This window comes from Apostichopus japonicus, chromosome 14 (assembly GCF_037975245.1).
Source record: "Apostichopus japonicus isolate 1M-3 chromosome 14, ASM3797524v1, whole genome shotgun sequence".
In the NCBI taxonomy this organism is placed as follows: domain Eukaryota; kingdom Metazoa; phylum Echinodermata; class Holothuroidea; order Aspidochirotida; family Stichopodidae; genus Apostichopus; species Apostichopus japonicus.
In genome coordinates this window covers 4,380,219-4,404,294 of record NC_092574.1, presented here as the reverse complement: position 1 = coordinate 4,404,294, position 24,076 = coordinate 4,380,219, and the positions used below count along the sequence as shown (strand labels likewise).

General features: G+C 38.7%; 1 protein-coding gene and 1 long non-coding RNA gene across 3 annotated transcripts in view; one reads left to right on the top strand and one right to left on the bottom strand.

Annotated features, from left to right (window-relative positions):
- Window positions 1-169: 169 nt before the first annotated feature.
- LOC139979805 (uncharacterized) lies at window positions 170-8,789 on the bottom strand. 2 transcript variants are annotated; one of them, XR_011797339.1, is made up of 5 exons: window positions 8,352-8,789; window positions 3,991-4,957; window positions 3,496-3,562; window positions 2,375-2,543; window positions 170-1,609 (listed from the first exon to the last, which is right to left on the bottom strand). It is a non-coding gene; the product is annotated as an uncharacterized lncRNA (long non-coding RNA). The 2 variants fall into 2 exon arrangements; XR_011797338.1 differs by having other exon boundaries at window positions 8,438-8,785.
- Window positions 8,790-23,684: 14,895 nt separating this feature from the next.
- Window positions 23,685-24,076, top strand: part of LOC139979346 (uncharacterized) — a 69,343-nt gene continuing 68,951 nt past the window's right edge. The window contains exon 1 of the mRNA XM_071990041.1: window positions 23,685-23,954. Coding sequence (XP_071846142.1) covers window positions 23,931-23,954 — 24 coding nt within the window. The 5' untranslated portion in view covers window positions 23,685-23,930. The remainder of the gene's footprint in view (window positions 23,955-24,076) is intronic.

Genomic DNA, 24,076 nt, shown 5'->3' with positions numbered 1-24,076 from the left:
CTGTAAAATAACTGTATTGTGACTTTTAATTTACTGTTTCTTTTAGGTAAAGTCTAGTCTTTAATGTTATCTATAGTTTTTTTCCTTGCAATAAATAGGTCTTTGTCTGTAAAATTGGCTTTCAGATGGAATTACTATTATCAGTGAGATTATAAAATAAAAAAACAACTTATTGTTCTCTGAAACTTTTATTTACAACGTTAAAACTTGTTGAAACATATTTTTGAACGTCAAAACCTTAAAAGTAATATATAAGACTGAACATCATAAGGCAATCTCTTATTGATGGCTGGGTATTTGCTGGGTGCCCCAGCCTTTCTTTTGGAAAAGGTTTTGTTATACAGACGATACTTTCATTGTTTGGAAATATACTGATAAGTCTGTATGTGGCCATATTTGTCTCTTCGGCCACTTCAGGAAATCCTGGATCAGCCACTGAAAGTTTTCACAATTGACTGATCATAAAACACTAAGCTTTGACACCTGCTAGTTCCTTGCCCTTTCATTGCTCTACAACAAAGTTCACTCAAGGTCACTGTATTATGTAACCACAGAAACTTAGGTGTCTTCACTATTCTTCACTTAACTTTATTACAACTATGTTCATTTCATGTATTTTTAAATGTTCTAGCAGTATTAAATATATCGCTCATATACCATATTCACTTTAATGGGCATATCAATGTTCACAGAAAATTGATACCTGTAACTGTGGTAACTCCTCTATTGCTGATAAGGATTGTATACTTTTTCTAATTTTCGTGACCTTCTTTAGCCCTTAAAGTTCAAAGTGGAAGTTAAAGACAAGGATATGTTACAATAGGTAAGAATAAAGATTAACTAATCTGTTAACCAAAGATATTGTAAATCATCTGATCAAAAGATATATAAACAATGATTTGACCTTTGTACCCGTAAATGATTAAAAAAAGTTGTCCTTATATTCCTGTGCTTCTGCTTGAGTGGAAGGAGCAGTTTTATGAAAAGATTTCATGTTAAAATTTAGCATAGAGATTTTATATTTTGACAACAAAATATAATTTAGATATCAAGCTTATAGCATTAACAAAATGAACAGAATGACTTGACATCTGAAACTATTATGAATTCAAAACTTTTCTAACATTTGTGAACCTGCTTGGAAGAGTTTCAGAGTTTATGGAGTTATTGGAAAGGTGTCATAATAGCACCAAATAATAGTCTTTAAAAAGTTTGTCAACAAGTAAAACCTTGTAAATATCCACCAACAAAGTAAAACACAATAGTTTGAACTCTGTATAAATGTTTAACTGTTCATTTGTAAATGAGACTTCTCTGTAGCTGGAGAGTCTATGGTTCCAGTTAAGGAGGCTCAAGAGGCTCGCTAACATTTTCTCAACTAGGAACACCTTAAATCAACTAAGTGACCTAGATTTATAATTCAATGTTACCAAATTGTCAGACTAATGTGACGAATCATGGGAAGTGCCTGAAAAGCATTTAGACTGTCCAATCTGACTCAAATTCCTTCAGGTTTCCAACCAAAGCCAAAATTTTTGGGTTGACAGGATAGCTCTTCTTGGATTTGGGGGTCTTTCTTCCCTTTTCTGGATTCAATCCAACAAAGCAGCTGCAAAGAGGAGCAAAAATTAGAACTGTGAAATCATAAAGTTCAAATAAGTTAGCAATTATTAAACCATTTAACAATTAATTTCCTTTGGTCTCAAATTTACACTACAGTATGACATACATGATAGTAAGATATGGTCAAAATATGATGTGACACAACTCAGTTTCCAATTGTATGTGTGCTCACTGGTGTTGATAGAAGCAATTGAGCTGGATACCTGTCTTAATTTACAAGCCTTTGGAATTCAACAGTTTTCTAGGAAATCATGATCTGAAAAGAAGAGCTAATTTGTGAATCCTCTTTTAATTTCAATTTTGTTCAGTTTAAGCTGATACCCTATAGTTGTAACAAATTGTGAAGGTGTTCTCAGTAATTAACCAAACTCATACATTCCCACCCTTCTCCAAAATAATAAAACATGCCATTCAACTATTTACACTAACTTTCCATTGGTGAAAATTATGTAAAGGTCATCAATGTTTACAAAAGGTTACCAAAGCTGCTGTTATTCTTGGACCACAACAAATAGTACAAAATAAGTAAATCAGCTGTAACTGAGAACAGAGTATGGTTTATTTCAATGATCTGCCCAGGAGTTGAGTTAACTGCAATTTGTTGATTTTTTTCTATATTGGTACCTTTATGATCGGCTGATCTTTTGAAGGTGGCTAATAATATGCATACACTCTTACATTCCATGTCAAGGGAATGTCCACACAAAATAACAATGGTTAACTATTACTAGGGTACTTTCAGCCTACTCACCGCTGGATAAACTCCATTAAAGTTGCACCTTCAGATGGATACTCAATGTTTAAGATGAAAAACATTGCAAACAGCATGATCATTGCACTTTCAAAAGTTTGAATGTGGTCATTAACAATAACCATATCTACTGCCAACATAAACTTTCTTCCAGTGTACATGTTTGGACCTGCAAAAAATAAATATCAATTAGAACTATTAAGAGAATGTTCATTTAAAGTTAATGCCACTGCTATGACTACCACTACTTTACAGTTGCAGCGTGAATATACTCCAACTCGCGTGCACTAATGGGTCATTATTTTTTATTCAATATTATTTTTACCGGTATTCAAGGTTTGTTTCGGATGTATTTCGATATATTCGTTGATGGCAGATTTCAATATTGTCGGTGTGGATATGAAAGAAAAAATGGTTTATCTGATATATCGATTTACTGAGGCACCCTAGATCAGCAACACAAAAATGACATTGAAAATGTTGCAATGGTCAACCAAAATGTTTTTACCACATATGAAGTCAAAAATGGGCTATAGTTCTTGAGTTTCATGTTACATGCTGAGCATCAAATGCACACATGCATGCTGAATTGATGCTGTAACAGAGTTTTCCCAGTTAAATCTCAGATTGACCCATGACTTTGTCTTCCACAGGTGACAGTGCACTATGAGGTGTCATTGACACACTTGCCAACATATAACTTCCTAGGTTTCTCTAATCAAAGATTCTCAAATTTTGACCACTGTTGATTCAAGTGACCACACCTACATACCACATGAGATCTGTCCAAGATTCCCTTCTTGAGATATCATGTTTACAAAGTATTCACAGTTTCACCTCTGTTGACCCCAAATGATCTTTGACCTTTGCCAAAAACAATAGGCTTCTTGTACTCTATCGGGTACACCCACATGCCAACTATGAAATCTATCTAAGCTTCCTTTCATGAGAAATTGTGTTTACAAGGTAGGCATCAGTAAAATACATACACATGCACAAATACTCACCATCACAAATTTCAAAGGTTACAACTATCATCCAAACCAAAAAGGGGAAAAAGAGCAGTGTATATGTACTGGAGGAAATGCATATTAGAGCAAAATCCTCCAAATGCTTCTCACCTTGAATAATGATGCATGGGGATGTTGACTTCAGATCCTTAGTAATATTCTACACAGTACTGGTTTCCTGTACATAATGTAAATGTAGGAACATTAAAATTGTTTGGAATACTTATCTTATTATGTGGGACAAAACATTCAAGATGCCATCTGGGAAAACAGTAGTATCTTCCAAAGCATAACATAAAATAAATGAAACTGAGGGACAATATGCATCCCTGAAATCAAAATGATGACAATGGGGAAGATCTTAATCAACTGATGGCATATGATGTACTGAACTTTGGACTTCAGAGTCCCAATACACAACAATTACAACTGACCTACAAACAGTGAACATCGCAGAGGAAAATCGTTATAAAGTCAATCAACTTGACTAATACATCTACATAACTGTAAGTGTAAGAACAACAAACCAGAGAAAAACACAGACAAATAGTGCTATTCTGAGACTGTTCACAAGCTTAATGATTTATAAAGGTAGCTTCTTCTTACCTTTGCAAGGTAGAAAAGATCATCCCATTTATCTCCAAGGTGATTGCAGAGGAGGAGAATAAGTCCTGGAACATCAGGGGAATGATCACCACTTTCCTTCTTAGCACTCTCCACATCAGCTATTATATTTTGCACCTCCTTCTTCTTCTTTGCTGACACTTGCAGAAACTTCTGAATTCAACTGATTTCAGTTTGATGCCCACTAAGTCTTCAAAATGTCCCATCATCCCAACCTCCTCAAACAAGAAAGGATATTCATCAAGGAGAGCACATACAGGAACTTGCTGACTGTTTATCTTGGCACGGATGGTTGGAAATACATTTTTCATGAGGAAAACAAGCTCATTGTCATCCCATATGTTAAGTTCATGCATCACCTTTAAGTCATCTGTCTTTTTTCTCTGCGTGTCTCGATCCTCCCCTTCAGGTAGGTCCTCTGGTTGCCAGTTTTTGCAGCCATATGAGGTGCTGAGTTTACGCTCTTTGTTAGTGCTTCATTCTGTTCACCCTCTACAAACAGAGGGTAACCAACATTTAGGTGAAATTTGCCTCTATTGAGATTGCTCATACGGTTTTCCAACTGTGTAAGAAGGGATGCATATCCACTACCAACAACAAGTCCTTCAATGTCATCTTTAAAGGGTTCTGGAAACTCACGAACGATCTTCTGTGCAATAATAGAAAGGTGCTTTCGTCCTGGACTTGACTCAACTTTCATTATATATGTCATTGCATAATATTCTGATCATTTCACGCCGTTCTTTGGGAGTGGGTCTCTGTTTCTTCTGGAGTGATTTTGTGAGGCTTTTAGGCATTTTATCCCAATCAACTTTAAATGACTCTGCCCAATCTGCAATTACCGCTGCTGGACTTGATCCTGCTGAACTGGGCACCCAGCTGCATCCTGGTGAACTGGCCACAGAGTCGGGTTCAGATGATTGTGAAGATTCTGATCCAAGCAACTTTTCTTTAAGAATGAAAATATGTCACATCAATGAAAGTAGATGATATGAAATGAATAAACAACCTTGATAAATTATTTCCTGACAACAGACATATATTGCATTAAGGTACTAGTTTTTTGGACACTCACAGAACATCAGCATTTACACAATAAACAGGGGCAGCACTCAAGCTCTCAATCTATCGAATCAAGCATATCTTCAATTGGCAACAGGGGCATTCTCTGACACGTCTGTTTCGGTTAAGCCGCTGCTTGTTTGTTGATGTAGGCAATGGCTTTGTACACATGTACACACCGTACTGTATGCCATATGGACCTTGTGCATAAGCATCGGACAAGGCGTGCTTCATAGTTTGTTAAGTTGTCGAGGTGTATTCTTATACTGTATGGAAAGCAAGCCATTGCCACAGTTCTCTGCATCTTTCAATCAGTATAGCCAAAGTGTGAAATTATTGGGGCAATTTTTGTTGATTATTGGTATACAAGTGTTTTTGGGGCAAAGTAACACTCATACATATCAAATTGTTGCGTCAATGGCATTATTTGGTCACTGCAGACATTTTCGTAGTGCCCGCTTATTTGGACCCCAAAGTGGGGGCCAAGTATGATCCCAGAGTAGAGGTACTGTACCCCATACTAACCCATAGTGGTTGTTTTTCAAGGTGACCTTTAGCCTTGTCATACTCTCATATGAACTTCAACATACTCTACAAACAACATAGAACGTACGTTCTATGTTTAATATGAATTGAAAAGAAGGGTTTCCTCTTTTCTTGTTGATAAATATTTTAGTTTGGGTATGTGGTGTATCATTTCATTAGTTTGACCTAGTGTTTTCTATTTGCTCACTACTTGAAAACTGCTTTAAAAAAAATTCAAATCTAATGTATAATACTAATAATTAACCCAGAAAATTTTCTTTAGAGAATTACAAAAATGCTAATGATGTACTATGAGACCAGTTTCCTTATTCAATTTGTGGTACCAGCAACTGTCTTAGACAATAAGAGAAACTTCTGTGTATCACATGTACTTACTATTTAGAAATTTTTCCATCTCCTCTTGTAACTTACTTCTTAACCTCCTCTTTCACCTCTCCATTCCTCAAAAAAACCACCTAAGCGGTTACCTGATAAATTTACAAATGCAGGTTTATTGTTTGCATCGCATCCTTGAAATTTAAACTGTACCAACATTATATTCAAATCTGCATATGTGAACCAATGTTTTTGTTTAATCCAGTATTGAATAAACATGGCTACATCGTAATCAACAACTCCTTCAAACAAGTCATGTCCCAGGCATGGTGGCAAACCAGGTGCACACACATGAAAATACCTCAAAGAATTAAAACATGAATTAAATTTAATTCCTTGATGATGATTTTCTTCATGATCTTCAAGGTGTGCAATGCAAGAATCATACTCCTCCTTGGTTCTAGGCTTCCCAACAGCATATGGTGCATTACATTTGAAGTCATGTGAAGTTATTAAACAGTAGCGGCACATGTTAGTTCCTGAAAAACTCTCAATGAAACCCCCAATACAATGGGAACCTAAATTATCCCCTAATATACAAGACAGCGCACCTTTCCAGACCACCCCGTCACTTGTTTCTATTCCAACTTCCTCTAATGTTTTCAAATCATTTATCACTCTCTCAAAAACCTTCTGCTGCCCAAAGACCTTAAAATCAACTTCTTTACAAAAAACACAAGCTGCATTGCATCAACAACAGATCTGTACTCAGGTTGGGTGTTTCCAAGTGTAAAGTACATTGCTAGTATTTTGTGTTTTATTCTTGCCGACCCAAGTGGGTTTACAATTTCAAATGAGTCTTCATAGAGAATGATGGACAAGGATCTTTCACAACTTTGAAACAAACTATTTTTTTTTAAAAACTGTACCATCCACTATGTCAGTAAGAACAGATGAGTCTTCACTGTGATGCCTACTTTGACACTGTCCCAACACAAAATCATCCGAAAGGAGCAATTGAATGCTCTCCTTGATTGGAATGTAATGATAGTAATGCATTTTTTGTGCTGAATCTCTCCCTAGTGATATTGCAATTGGAGCAACAAACTTGAATGCTGATTTATAGTAAATTACTCTTTTCTACAGTGCTGCGTTCTGAGTTTTCCTTTACAACTACTGTATCAATAGCAATCCATGCATCTATCTCATTCATATAATCGGCTACACATTTGATACGTTCTTCTGCTAAACCCTCATCTCTCAATTTTTGACATAAACTGTGAATAGTTTGAAGCTCCTCAACAATCATTTGAATTGTTTGTGATGGAACAAGTTGTTTTGCCTGAAGTTTCAGAAGAAACAAGGCAAAATTTTGTTGGAATTGAAGCCTAGACTGACCTGTTTCTTGCACCCTACCTTGGCAATTGTTACTGTTTTCGAAATCACAGCTTATGTCATTTTCAATGACAAATCTATCAGTCTCTGTTGACACATCAAAGCAGTTAGTATCTAGAGGTATATCTTGATCCAAAGAGCAATGTTCACGAGTAGAAAGTTTGTATTTATCCAAAATGTTTACAGCTCCCCAGTTTCTGTGACAACGTAAAATGTGCTGTAAATGAACTGGTTTTTGAAAAATCTCTTTTGCACTTCTTATATGGTCAAGATACAACTTGTTCTTTTCTTATATGTGCTTTTAAGTGTGCCAAATACGAGGACAGATCTGTGAGTTCTTTTTGACAGATTTCATACATACAAATCAATGACAGGTTAACTGACTGAAGTTTTGCTGCAACTGCTGTTTGCTTTTGAAGATGGCGGTGATACCTAGTCACATGAATCTTCATTGCAGCAAAAGTTGATAGGGTATAGCCACAATTAACAAAACAACATGGAAATCTCACTCGAGGTATATTCCTATGGGAACTCACATGATCAACATAGCCACGGATAGTAGCTGTTAGTGTATTGCATATTTTACAGGTGTACATTTCTGCCCTGCTTCACTATTGATTGGAGCTTATCAAAACTGATAATTTGAAAGAGACATGAATTATGCCTTTTCAAATTCAGCCATGTTCTAAAAGTCTAATTAACCTTGGCTAATCTAAAGACTGCATATTACATGCCACATGAGAGCCAATATCATCCATGTATGTAGGCTACCAGCACCAATTAACTTACAAGTTACAATGTACCCACCCTTAAATCATATTAACCTAAACAACATGAAGCAAGGCTAAGCTTCACACGCACATATCAAAATGCACGGTAGGGTGACGATAGGTAGTCTAATACAGCGCCAGTGTTACTATAGTGATAGTCTAACTCTTAATTATCGTTCGTCTGGTCTACGTTATAGGCAAACTAACGGTAGTACTAGGCTAGGCCCTACGGTAAGAACTAAAATATAAACTAACCTTTTGTTATGACAGGCTTTCAAAGTTGTTTTGTTGATTATAATAATGCAAATGTGGCATATGGTTAAAATAAATTTACCACTCACGTCTGACGAAGTACTCAATGAAGTCCTGTTCTGGTGTGGAAATGTGCGTAGCCTACTGGACAGCAACGGCAGTTGTTTTCCTCTCGTGTCGACGTACTTTGAAGCGCTGTAGTATTGTATTGTGCAATCTATACACTTCATACGTACGTTAATGCGAGATGCGATCAATCATAATGTACAGAACAGCACAGCATGTACTGGACGTTCTGACATCGCGCGCCAACTTGGGTCATGTGACTGCATGCTGGACTGTAGCCAAGTTTTCCGGGAAAGCCAACGGCAGCCGCCCAGAATGTATCAAAAGAATTCCCGCCTGTGCGCGAGACGTCATAGCTGTTACAGACACGTTGACGCCAATAATCGAGCTAGACCGGCTGGGTCGAATGGGAGGAGGGGTTGAAGGGGGGGGGGGGGGGCGGTTCAGATGAATGAAATGACATTTGCTGTACTAGACATATTGAACAACATTTTGATACGTTCGGTGACCCATTTAGCTATAAATAGCTGCATGTGTGTGACCCAGTGATCGTACATTGAGCACACGGAATTGTCATCGGTTCATGTTTTACTGACAATACAAGTTAACATAAAACAACAATAAATTAGACTACATCTTGAAGGCTGGGCATTGTATTCTTGGCAGCTCACAGCAGTAATTGTTTTGATAGGATTTCGGAAGTTGTATACTCCTTAAACAAACGGTAAACCAATTGGAACAGTACCATCTATTGTAAAATTATGTTTTCATTAGTTAACACGTTAGGCATTTACAAATAATTCGTTTCTAAAACTCTAAATGGTTAGATTTCACATATTTGACCTACAGACCCTTCAAAGTTACCTTTCACATTGGTTTCGTTCGCTGGACAATTAAGGGTCATTGATGAGCCTCACGGGGGTGGGGGTTGTTGCTCAAATGTAACACTAAGGCAGAAAACGACTGTAGGGACAAAGTTAACTGGTAATTGTGGGTTGGATCATGGAGCTATCGGTAATAGCTTCATGGTTGGATTTCATTCTTTTCTTTGCCAAACGGTAATGTTACTGCACAATGGATTTTGTTGTAGCCTATACCATTGTATATTGGTAACGTGTTCCACCTTCAAGTATATTTTCGTATAACACTCTTCAAATTCCAATTTACATGCATTAGATTGCAAAAAAAAAAAAAAAACTAATTCTGTAAAGTACATGACACATATAACGTCTGTAAAAATCACATAAGTTTACATGTAAATATAAAAAACTGACATATTCTGGAAAATTTTACAGAATTATCCTGTAAATTTTCATTGGAGGAAAAAATACTACAATTTTTTGTAAACCACTTGCTGTAACATAAAACGTCTGTAAAAATCACAGATTTTACATGTAAATATTAAAAACTGACATATTCTGGAAAATTTTACAGGATTTTCCTGTAAATTTTCTTTGGAGGGAAAAATACTACAATTTTGTGTAAACCACTTGCTGTACAGAAAACGTCTGTTAAAATAACAGACGTTTACATGTAAATATAGAAAACCGGCTTTTTCTGTAAAAATCGACAGGAATTAACTGTAAATTTACAGAAATTTTTAACAGTGTAGAGAACATTCTTTGATGGATCCCAAAAATATAGGACTTTGAAATTTTCGTGTCATGGCCACTTTAATAACCTAGATACGTGTCACAGTACCTACGAATGTAATCATGCTGTTTGTGTTAGTTGACCGGCATGTACCTGGCATGGCAGATACACAGTATCGTGTTGTGGTGCTGCTATAAGGTGTATAGCTTCTTGTTGGCAGATAAACTGAGACAATTGGAAGTAGTAATAATTCTTCCTGTCATTAGTACATTGCTTTCATTACTGAGTATTCACAGTTGAGACACTATAAAACAAAGAAAAGATCCGCATATTCCCGATAATTAAGTGAATAGCCGTAATATACGTTAATTGGATCCGCCCACTCCCCCTCTCCCTCCCACACACATGCCGCTCTTACCTTTTATGCATTGTTCTCCTTAGTTAATAGACAATGATTGATTAATGAACCCCTCAACCCCAACCCCCAGCACATCTCGAATAACGACTTGACCGTACGCCCGAGGCGATGTCACGTGTAAGGAGTTTCCACTGCTAAGCAATTTCAGCTTGACACAACAAGCAATATTTCATTAACATTTAATGTGGGTGGCCTCCTGGGAGAAACTTGTTCAAGATCATCACGTGTCTGAAAATGCGATTCCCATACAAATATTCAGCAAGCAAATTTGAGGGCGCTATTAACTAATATATCTTTTTGTACGGCTGTGATGCAAATACACCTTTCGTAACAGTGAATCGGCGAGAAAGGGTAAAAAACCTCCCATCATCCAAACTGATCTGTTCCACTGATCAAGTTCGATTGTAAGAACATTTCGGCACCAGCATAGGCTATATTTGGGTTCGTTTTATCGGCCAGACCGCGAAAGACTTTGGTTTGACTCGAGTCACTCGACCACACTGGTCCTGCTGACTTGTGTACATGACCTATATTAAAACAATGGAAATTAACAGAACCGTTTTGTAATATACTTGAGCAAGCCATTAGTTGATTCACAACAATACCGTTAATGATCGTATGCTATTGACATAACCTTCTCAACAAAACAGGGAATGCATTCGCAAATGCGCATTTAATTTTTAAATTTCTTTTCTAAGAAATGCTACTTCAGGTTTTTAGCATCTTAGTCTTCTTTGTGTAGATACCGTCACTATATGGCGAGGTCATTGCCATGGGAACATAACAGGATATATTCGGTCACTATTCTTGCTGTCTCCATATATATTTGTCTCTTCTTTTAGTTACCGTATATTCTTTTAAACTTGTTACATGGTTCGTACATTTATCGTACACACGGTTGTCAACAGAAGCCAAGATCGTTATATCAAGTACTGAATAATTCAATCACAGTGTTTGTCTGTTATTGTATTAATAATTAAGTTCCTATTAACTAACAAATTGCATGTCTATCTTCTTGGCCACATGCACTCTATAACTAAGCTTATTTGCAACATCCATTTCTATTCTCTTTTATTGGGGGGTGTGGGGTGGGGGTGGTGGGGGCGAATTTCAACGTTACGGTACGCATGCATGCTATATTGTTTATGATAATGCAGTTATAACGGTGTGTTTGAAATACATGTAGGTATTTTGATATTATAGGAATCATTACAAGGATTGCGAGATAAGAAAATAAGTAATCCACTCTACATCAGCGGATTGTTGATTAAGGAAGATGTTAGAAAGTTAACCCATTTTTTCAAATTTCTAAAATTTCAAAATTTTCTAGATTCGATTTCTACACGCTGACTCGTGACTGAGAATCAGTTGGAAAATAGGCAGAGTATATATACATAACTATAGAATAAAGAATGACTATATACTGCATGATGCGTATAGTTTAAAGATTAATGGGGAAACAATTTCGTGTCTTGATTAATTAGAGCTTTATTCCAACAGTCCTGTTTGTCTAGTTTGGTTTCCTGATGTAGTATATTGCTGCAGACGTCATCGCGTATCTCCTGTCGCTTAGGTTCATTCATAAATTTCACGGTCCAGGGTTCCTTTGAGAGGTGTTTTTGACGTCAACTGCCGGGAGGTCACAACCAGAGAAGTGCGATTCATATGTAAATATTGGCCCTTGGGGTGAAAACATCGGACGTATACATGTATAGAATTCCTTGACAAACGGTATAATTGTTAACTTATACTATATCTATGGTTATACTGAACAGGCACGTGATGGTGATGTTATTCTCACTGACTCTATTTTAAGAATTCATTTCTGCTCTGATAAATCCTGCAGCGTATAGAGACGAACAGAAGCTTAACCGAGAGGCCGAGCTTTGCAATAAGACAGTTGTTAAGTGCTCGATTCGCGTTCCTCACGATGGAAGTGCTTGGAATTCAAACAATAGTCCGTCCGTACAGATTGGTTAATTAGTACTTAGTTCATGGATCATTCAAATCAGTACGTTAATGTCAAGTAACTATCCATGAGGGCAAATAACCGCCATATTGAAGCGATTCCACGACTATAGTGCATCGGTGTCATCGGTATTTGCATGATCGTAACTTGAATTATATTTCTGTATATTATTCCAAACAAAGTATCTATTTTCGCAATGACAACTTCCCATAATGACAACTATATCAACTCAAGCGTTATGGACTATCATAAAGAACTATGAACAATCGAGCAAACAAGGGATCCGTTGTTACTTTCATAATCCGTCCGGAAATCTGACAACGTCATTTGTCCTACAACCAACGGTTTGGCACGTCTGTGCGTGCTATACACCCCATCTCCACTCTCACCCCACCCCCCCAACCCCAATGTGACGACCCTGATATAGTGTGTAATACATGTTGTCTTGCCATGATTTGCAAAAACCCCCCACTCGTCGTAAAATTCTGTTCAAAGTTGACTATAGTAAACACAACAATACCACCTCGTCCTGATCAACGCGTGTCGTCTGGATGTCAACGCTTTGCACGCGATAAAGGAATAATATGTTGTTATATTGAAATTGTCTTCATTACTAATAAAAATAAACGTTGTTTATCTCTCTCCACCTCTCTCCACCCACCTCTCTATTTCTCTCTGATTCATTACGTCCATCGCTCAGGGCCTCTAGTCCCCTCAGGGCCTCTAATCCGCTCAGGCCGCAGATCCGCTCAGGGCCTCTATAATGCCTTGAATCATGGAGTTGTTGTTCCATAACAACTCCCTGCTTGGATGTATCTTTATAGTCATTACAGCAATGAATATCATTAGCAGATTATATTGCAAATATTCTCTTCATTTGTGTTCATTCTTTAATCCACCTTTTGCAGGGTAAAGCTTGAAATTTCCGAATATATCAATAAATTAATATATCGTCGACCATTGTATACAAGTATACCTCGCGTTCACCTGAACGTTTTACAGCTAAATATAATTTTCTACTTTTTCTTTCATATCAGCTTTTATTAATCTTTATTATTTTTTTCTCACATTAATTTCTAGACGATTATTCAACATTGAACATTAATGCACATGTTTGACGTCACCGGTGTTACTTTGAATTTATAAACATACCAAAGGAAAGCAAAATCGTATATTTGTGTAGAAAACATCGGGTTTCGATTACTTCACGCTCGTGTCCGAAACACGAGACTTCATCTTTGGTTTCTTATCAGCTAAAAGAGAATAAAAGAAGAAGGAGAAGAAGAAGGAGCGAGACACCACGTGGTGGTTAAATAAGTAAGACAATAAGAGAAACTATAGAATACTTATTAACTTTAATAAGTAACACGTACATAGTAATTTAGCATATCACCTGAGGATTCAATTGCGTGAGACATAGAGTATACCCCCAGGGATGTGTTATTTATGGATGAACAACGGAATGTTACAAAACTAAAGTCACTTCAATAGCCTACGTAAAACTCATTAATTCCCCCCCCCCCCCTCCATGACGATCTAATTAGTTTATTCATTTATATATAAATAACACATCCCTGGTAACTTACAGCTTGCTACATACGTGCACGCTCACAGGTGGTTCCTATATCGCTGATCCTCGTTACTTGCTTCTGGGCATGGATAAGTTATAACATAGCGATCCTGTCTTAGTTAACATTTCAATTTCTCAACTCTTTCACGTGAATAACCATGTGATCTTTTGATATCGTTGACATCCCACACGAACGTGCAACTTGTTTGAATGTTGTGAATTAGTTAGTCCGACAGAAATATAAAAAAAAAAACTGCGACTTGCATTGATTTCGTGTAAGTGCTATATCAGCAGTCTCATGGCAAGAAAACGTGACACCTGGAAAAGTATGAACTATTCTTAATCCAAATATTTGTTTTATGTTTTGATGTATTTGTTTTTTGTTTGTCGGTAACTTTTTTTGACGCAAACCTTTTTTCTCCGTACACCGGCCCTATATGCTACTCGACGGTAACATGACCCTATATAACTGCTTCAATTTACATCTGTTTCTATTTATCATCATTACTATATGATAAACTTCGAAAAGTCATATACTTGTAAGAAGAGAAAGTGCCAAGAATCTAAAGGAGAGTCGTGCGTTCCGATCATTCTAAATTCCTTTTGCCTGAGCGACTACTAGATTTCCAAGAAACCCTAAAGAAATAGAGGATATGATGAGTACAGTATGTATTCTCATAGCTTCCGATATTCTGACATGTCATTTCATTTACAGTTATGACACATGTACACTAAGTGTGGATAACCCATAGAAACATTAACATTAAACTGATAACTGCATGCACAAACTAATATGGAAGTTTTACACAAAAGTAGGTGTGTGTGGGAGAGGGGGGGGGGGTTGCTTTTTAACAGCATTGTCCAGGGACAACTATGACACTATTTGATTGGAACACTAAAATAATACAAGCAAGAAAAATGTTTGCCATGTGCCTCTCAGATCCGGAGATTATAGACAATAAAAGTTGCATAAAACACTATCCACTTGCTCGAGTCATTAGAGGCAAAAAGAAGAAAGTTTTCAAAGGTCGCCATAACGTGGCTCTGTTGTGAAAAGTACATCTACTCTTTCGAAAACACGGATAAAAGCAAATTCAATTTCAAAGTCGAATGCACAATATATGTATGAAGACGTACAAATGGTCATGCTTTTTGCCGTACAACGCAAAGCGCCCTCACTAATTTCAAGGCTTCACTGCTTCAACACACGGCGATACACTGTGTCAGCATTCTTCCTAGGTCAATTTCTATGGGGTAGCCATATTGTACAGTGAACGATTTACAACAAAGTTTTACACAAACTTTCCTTCCAGAATAGTCACTCTGGTCTCTGTTACTTTTTGTTTGTTCCATTGATTGCTATAGAAAAGTACAAAAAGAAGATACATACAGACAATAAGGCTAAACGAAAAACAAACAGATGTGTCCAAAATAAATATACAAAGCGCGTTGCCGAAAAGAGTAAAGAGGGCGCTGTTGAAGTTTGGGAAAGTGTCCATCTGGAAAGTTTCCCATTTACCGAATCTTTGTGGTTTCAGATACGGTTAAACCACCTCTCATACCAACCAGAAAGGTTGTCTGCTCTTGGTCACATTATCAGACAGAAAGATGAAAATCTGTTTGCAACTGAATAACAATTCGTTAGGGTAGCATACGCCCATTAAAAGCCCCATTTACGTACACACTAAATCACAAAAGTAATGTGGTCTCTAAGTCTAGATAGAAGTTTTCACTAGCTAAACGCTACCCATCACCGGATAGCTGACAAGTTGGCCTTTCATGGCACCATCAATTTTCCGTATCATGACCATGTAGATTTTTTGCTATCCGAGCCGGAAGTTTTCGTCACTTGTAAACAAATCTCTTCACTCAGTGGTAAACAAATTTCCTACGCTGCTCCTGGGAGGCCTAAATGGTCTAAAATTGCCTCAATCGACCCAATTTTCTCACCACATGTTCTTCCATTCATGCTCTTCAATATGCAAGCCACCAAAAAACTAGATCATGATTGATAACAGGTCAAAAAAGATGTTCTCCTACTGCTTTTTGGCACTTTTCCTGAAACAGGAGAACAATCGAGCGGATGGATATAGACTCTAATAGGATTATGCCACCTTAGGTACACAAACTTTAGAGTAAAAGACCAATGAGTGTACACAAAAAAGACATTTGACGGTATGTCTGTGTCTTTTGACTTGTTAACTAGTTGTATATAGCCTTATAACCTACGTGTACGGAAACCTATTGGCTCGCTGAGAGCCAATCAGAATCGAGGAAATAGTTTCAGTGTCAGTTCAGTTTGGGAAAAAATTATTCGCGCCCGGGCCTATCTAGCTAGAACTTGATTGCGCCATTACATTTATGTGCACGTACATACTGATCAATCCATATATGCGCGTTATATTACGTACTTTGACGTCATACCATACTGCTTTTGGTGAACAGCGCCGTCAGCATCAAAGTAGACAACGGCATCAAATGAGACAACGGCATCAAAGTAGACAACAACGTTAAAGGAGGCAACGGCATCAGAGGAGAAAACAACACTGAAGTAGACAACAACAGCAATAAATGAGGCATCGGCATCAAGGGAGACAACGGCATCAAGGGAGAAAACAACATTAAAGGAGACAACGGCATTAAGGGAGACAACAACATTGAAGTAGACAACAACATTAAAGTAGACAATGGCATTAAAGGAGGCAACGGCATTAAAGTAGACAACGGCATTAAAGGACGCAACGGCATTAAAGGAGGCAACGGCATCAAAGAAAACAACAGCATTAAATGAGGCAACAGCATCAAGGGAGACAACGGCATCAAGTGAGACAACAACATTAAAGGAGACAACGTCATTAAGGGAGACAACAACATTGAAGTAGACAACAACATTAAAGTAGACAATGGCATTAAAGGAGGCAACGGCATTAAAGTAGACAACGGCATTAAAGGACGCAACGGCATTAAAGGAGACAACAACATTGAAGTAGACAACAACATTGAAGTAGACAACAACATTAAAGTAGACAACAACATTAAAGTAGACAACGGCATCAAGGGAGACAACAACATTAAAGGAGACAACGTCATTAAGGGAGACAACAACATTGAAGTAGACAACAACATTGAAGTAGACAACAACATTAAAGTAGACAACAACATAAAAGTAGACAACGGCATCAAGGGAGACAACAACATTAAAGGAGACAACGTCATTAAGGGAGACAACAACATTGAAGTAGACAACAACATTGAAGTAGACAACAACATTAAAGTAGACAACAACATTAAAGTAGACAACGGCATCAAGGGAGACAACAACATTAAAGGAGACAACGTCATTAAGGGAGACAACAACATTGAAGTAGACAACAACATTGAAGTAGACAACAACATTAAAGTAGACAACAACATTAAAGTAGACAACGGCATCAAGGGAGACAACAACATTAAAGGAGACAACGTCATTAAGGGAGACAACAACATCAAAGGAGACAACAACATCAAATGAGACAACATAAAAGTAAACAACAACATTAAATTAGACAACAGCATCGAAGGAGACAACATCAAAGGAGACAATAAAATACATTGCCCTTTTGGCGTTCCATAAAAAGAAAGAAAACGTTTTGTGGGCGTGTCTTTGTTCGAAATCTTTAACTAACTTTTGTGTGATAGCTGCTATAACTAACGTTTTACGGCTCTGACGAGTGACAAAGTGAAATAGATGGCGCTCTAGTGATATATGATCCAGAGCCGTCCTCTGATATGAAATAGAGTTCCTTTCTACCCTTATATCATCCAGAGCCGTATATACTGACTCTGGTATGATCAAGATGGACATAAAGACGGTTGCTATGTGACCCACCGGCATAGACAGAGTATCTTATATGATCGAACATTTCCCTAACAGTGGCGTCGCCAAGTGGTGGCCTGGGGGCACGTGCCCCCCCCCACCCCCAAACAAATCGTGCCCCCCTCCCAGATGCGATTTTTAAGTGTTAAAAAAATACTCAAACAAAAACTATTTTACAAAGGACGAAATGTTTTACTATTATGTTCTTCAGTAAACTTCTTTCCCACCGACCATCACAATAACCAGTTGTTTTCTCACTTACAAGGTCCCAGAGGCCAGGCGTGAATCGCTAGTGCTTAAACTTCACTACTACCCTATATGAATTTCAATTTTATACACTCTTATTTAAAAACATTATCAAACCAAAAGGGTTAATTTCCACTTTTGGTATGACTATTTTATCCGCCTCCAAGGGCGTAGGAACCGGGGGGCTGGGGGGCGCCAGCCCCCCAGTGAAAAATGTGGAGGGGCGGAAGTATCATTCCGCCCCCCCCCCCCCGGTTCGCAAGTCAGAAAACCCCTTTTTCATTTCCAAATGAGAAAAAAAATCTCATTTGGAGCACCAAATTGCATCTAAGGCCAGGTGAAAATACAAAATTAAGTTTACAAAATGGAGTGGGTGTTGAAGTGTGCTATATTGCACCAAATTGCATCTGAGGCCACCTGGAAATGCAAAAAATTCCAAAGGGGAGGGGGACACCCCCTCCTCTTAGACCCCTCCCCCAGGCCGGCCATCAGTCTTCAGCCCCCCACTCAAAAGTACCTTCCTACGCCACTGTCCGCCTCAATTAAAACATAATATCGGACAGACTAAGCCCGGAAATTCTTGAACATAAAGTTACTTCAAGATGCAAAATATAGTACCAGATTGCATCTAAGGACCCTTAATTAATCACCCCTCCCCTAAGACCCCCAGGACGGCATTCACAAATAAACATTGTGCCCCCGAATTAAGTGTTGCCCCCCCCCCGTGCCCCCCCCCCCAGATTGAAATGTCTGGCGACGCCACTGTAAGGCTAAGCAATTATTTGCTTTGAACAAAATATTCAACAGCTGACAAAGTGGCAAATTTTTATTTCTAAATAAGTCGCAAAGTCACGTGATGTTCACTCATTATCATGCTTATTTAACATATGACCAATCCTAGTACTATAACCTTATAAGATTCTCTCTCGCTGAGAAATTTAATTGTCTTATTAAGCACTCTTCAATGAAATAACTTGGAATGTCAGAACCTTCGACGAAAAACTGTCACTACTGGGTATTATAAGCAGGCTAGCATCATCACGTGGCGGAGGTTAAATCACTGAGCATGTCGGATAGACGAGACTCAACTTACTACTATCCTACTAGCATCATTAGGGAATGTAGTGATGACCTTTACATTAATATGCAGTCTTTCAAACATCATATCATCATTGTCCTACCTCTCACTATAGATGCAAACACGAAAGTTACTTAAACACTGTCTGGTTCTATGAAGGCAAGAAAGTGTTTCTTGTTCAAACAATTTGCAATTAGTAGGCCTAGGCAGGGGCGGCGATCTGTTTCAAATATTGGGGGGGACATTTGCTTGGGTGCAGGCGAATTACTATCAAAGCGGAGCGCCACCATTGGTTGGCGTGCAGCGTACAAGAAAAATTCTGGTTTTGATAGCCCCCCAGATCACCGGAAATGGCACTTCTCGGGCTTGAAAATGGCCAACCAAATGTACACTTTTGCCTGAGAACCAAGTTTTTTTTCATTTATAACCTTTTTTCAAGATTGTCACCAGTCACACATCATGTTCGACCTCATTGCATCTCCTGTGGATCATTGCTTTTGTAGGTAATTCTACGTAACGCCCCACAATACCCGTCAGCCCCAATTTTCAAGGTATTAAGCCCATTATTTGTTCAGAATTTGAATAATAAATTCACTTCAAAACATATCCATAATGTTGCAAAAAATTCTATCTATGGACAACCAATATAAAAAAAAAACCTCAACCCCTAACAGACCGGTCAAAATTGAACGAGTAGAGGGAAATATGATGAAGAATGTTGGTCAAGGAATTTTCGAAAATTCAGACACAGTTAAATTATTGGTGTACAAATATTAAAACCTCTTATAACGGCTACTATCAAACTTAGATATCATAGAAAATACCCCAAAATATGCTTGAGGGGGAGGGGCAGTTTCCACCCTTCACCCCCCCCCCTCCCTTGGCTACGCACCTGCGGTTAGAAATCTTGTAGGAAACAGGGCAAATGGAAATCCAGTGAATCCATATCGATGTGGATCATATATATGATTGTACGTACTGACACTCATACACAAGAGTCAAACCAAATTTCATTACGGATGCGGTCCGTCTAGCTATTCATTTCGAAAAAAAAGAAGTAAAAACTACTTTCGGTCATATAGTAACAAATTGTGACACGGTTAGACAGGCGCCTTGTGAGGAATTTGCCAAGGGAGGGGCAAAGCTTGTACCCAGACTTTCTAAGCGTAGCGCCACCATAAGTTGGCGCGAAGCGCAAAAGAAAATTTTGGCCGAAAATGCCTCCCAGATCAATGGAAATGGCACTTCCCAGGCCTTGTAAGTTGCATCTAAGCATTTCCTATTTTGAAATTACTAGCGATATCATAAAAAAATACAAAACAAATGCTTCAAAAACACTATGCCACCAAATATTGGGGGGGATATTAGATACCATATCCCCCCACCTAAAATATTGGGGGGGACATGTCCCCCCGTCCCCCCCATGATCGCCGCCCATGGGCCTAGGTAGTTGGTCTCAGGGAGAAATCAGCCCGGATTCTGCAACATGAGCTATAAAATAAGAACTTTTCTTCTGTGAAAGTACAAACAGCTGTAGTAAGGCCAGCTTGTTGCACAATCAATACATGTATGTATTTTAGATACTCCTGCAAAGCAGGAACTCGCGAAGAAGCCATCATTGGCTTATCAAAGCCGCAAGCTGACCGAAGTCAGTCTCTTAGATTCATATTTAACGTCCATGATTATGAATTGTCAATTGTCAACAACTCTGTGACTGGACGACAATACATTAATCTTTGAGTGACTCGAACTCAGCACCTTATGATTGAAGGGCACCGGCGTTAACCACTGAGCTAACACTCCACTGTATATAGTTTCCAAAGTTCGATATAGTTTCCAAATATATACGTTTCCAAAGATTATCAATATATCTGTTATCATACTGAACAGAGTATAAATTAAATCAGAGTTTTTGTGGAAGAGTATATGATCAGTGGCGTCACCAGACTTTTCAGTCTGGGGGAGGGGGCACAGGGGGGCACCAGCATTTGATGGGGGGGGCACTTAGGTGGATACGGATCGCCGTCCTGGGGGAGGGGTCTAAGGGGAGGGGTGCCCCCTCCAGGCGCGGCGGAACGGGGAAATTATTGGGCGGGGGGGGGCTAATGTGTAGAGACTATCTAAGCGGAGCGCCACCATCGGTTGGCGCGGAGCGTACAAGAAAATTTGGGGTTTTTCAAACCCCCAGATGGCCGGAAACGGCACTTCCCGAGTGTTTTATGCTGCAAATACCTATCCCTAAAATATGGGTCTCAAGCCTGCAATTTCTCAGATTGCACGTAAAAGTCTGTAAAAACATTGTAATTTGTATATTCGATGGTGTTTTAAGAGAGTAGCTATTACTCGTAGTGTACTCGCAAAGACGTTTTTGAGTGTAGTAAGAGGATGTTGGAGAACTTGCTGAAATGAAGCAAGTCATTGGCTTAAGACGAAGTTGTGTTGCGCTCACCGGTACTCACACTCACTGCTTCCACTTTTCACGGGGCGTGAAGACGCGGTTGGGGTGACAATGTGGTCTATAGCCAGGGGACGGGCCGAGGGTACGATAGTATACGTGTGCATTGGACAGATCGACAAGTATGCATTGAAAAATGGGCTGATGCACGTTTCGGAGCCTTGGTAAATATTGGGGGGGGGGCTTATCATGCATTTGCCCCCTCAACTTTTTCATTGGGGGGTTGAGTCCCCAGGCCCCCCGGTTCCACCGCCATTGCCCCCCTCCCCCTTTGGAAAATTTTCGCATACGGAGGATGGGCTAGATGCAAAATGCTGCCACATTTGATGCTAAATTCGATCTGAAGATATCTCCAGAAATTGCTATTTTTGAGGTGATGATTTTAACAAGGCGCAGAATTTTGCAGAGGATATGAACCACATGCTGTCGATATTATGCCTAACCCTATATCAAAAGAACCTACATTTGTTGAATTAATGTGTGCATGACCCCGACTCCTTTCTTGTCCTTCTCGTTTTCGCCCATTATCTATTAAGATGTAACAGGTTCCAGCATCGTTATTGGCTCCTATCAGGGATCTCACGATGCAATCCAAAGTTTGATCACACATCGAGTATGGCTCAGTATGCAGGTGTGAACATTCGCCATTTGTTCCTACAAGCATCTGACCTCAAATGACCTCTGCACCCCCTACACAACAGGGTTAATATATGGGTCCACAAATATAGGCAAGTATGGTGCCTGCGGACCCTCACATTCTCACATTTCGTCAGCTCCTAACCTGTCAACGTCAGACCAATGCAACATATTGCAGTACCCTCCCTTCTCACAGTCATGTAGCTCGCGAAGCGGACGTGTATATCCGCTGGTATGGTGTGAGCACTGACACATTCAATGTATATATCGACACCTGTTGTGATGGCGCGGGTTACGACTTCGATACCCGACGTTCAAGGATAAACTTTTTCATTTTTTCGCAGCTCATTTGAAGAAAATACGAATTACTGTGCTTCTTTGTCCTTATGAAAAACCAACTCAGATGATGGGAGTTGAATATAACAAAATATATATATATTTTGTTACCAACCCAAATCTCAGATGGGGGGGGGGAGGGCACTCGGGGGGCACTAGGTTTTCCAGGGGGGCACGTGCCCCCTGGCCCCCCCCCCCCCCTTGGCGACGCCACTGTATATGATTTGAGAGAAAGCATTCTGAAGAAATATAACAGTTGCTGTTGTTATGAACGGAGGCTCGACGGTCACATAACTATACAGTTTGGAAATGATATTGTGTTACACTATAGGGCATATCGGCTATTATGTTTCACTTGCCATTATTAAATTATGCGAAGTGAACTCACTGATACCTTACTTTTAGGCCTATTTGATATTTTTCTTTTCGAGTCACACGTGTTACCAGAATAACTAAATCATTTATAATACTCAGTCGGCAGTTTCAGCTATAACAAGCTGCATGCAACAAGAAACCAATCAACTCAGTGCTAAATCATATCAACGAGGGCTGTATGATTTGCCTCGATTGCCAGATTTATTTCATTAACGTACGTGTATGGTGAGATTGTTTACATGGTATTCCTTTCACGAATTCATAATTAATTTCAATAGAAATATTACTCCTATTTTGATCCCTATGCAAAAGAACTCACAGTCTAGGAACGTAATGACTAAACTTCATTCCAAAGTTATTTGATCCGGGAAAGCGTTTTGCAATGTCTTAACTAAACGTACGAAGAAAATACGAGAAAATACGAATTTAAACGTTGTTAACACTTCATTGCTTTGCATGAGATGACGGTCCCTGGAACTTAAAAGTGAAAATAGGATCGATAAATGCACGGATGGTATCAACAAGGAATCAATTACTGTTTTGACCGATTTTCAAGAAATCAATATTAAAATCACCTGTTATGAAAACATTTTATTGTTCTCGTGATTAACAACAACATCTATATAGCAATCAGAATCCGTATAAAAATCTTCAGCAAATCTACACTACGCCACCATTTAAATGAACGCGAGGAAGTGCATGTGTAAAATCGAAACCTTCAATACCATAGTACACAAAGCGAGGGAAAATACCACACTCGTAGGCAGTCAAACAAATGTAGTGTAAACAGTCAGTTTTACACTGAGAGCAATGAGCAACTCATACTACACTACTACAGGTCCATCTTCTCGAAGAATAGCGTCCAAAGGCTGAAAGGCAGAGGAAACCTTGCAATTTAGGAATTAAAAGGATATCAGGATACATTTCTACTCGTCCGTCAAGGAAGTTGTAGCAGTAGATATGTGAAACGACTTTTCTCATTCGATGAACTGTAAAAGACGGAATATGGTACGTTGTTCGTCTCCAGTCAAATTATCAGACTTCATCGCACAACCGCATGTCTGTACTGTTATAATCAAAAAGCTAAGCCTAGGGCCTATTCCTAAGTCAAACTGGGGCTTAAATATATT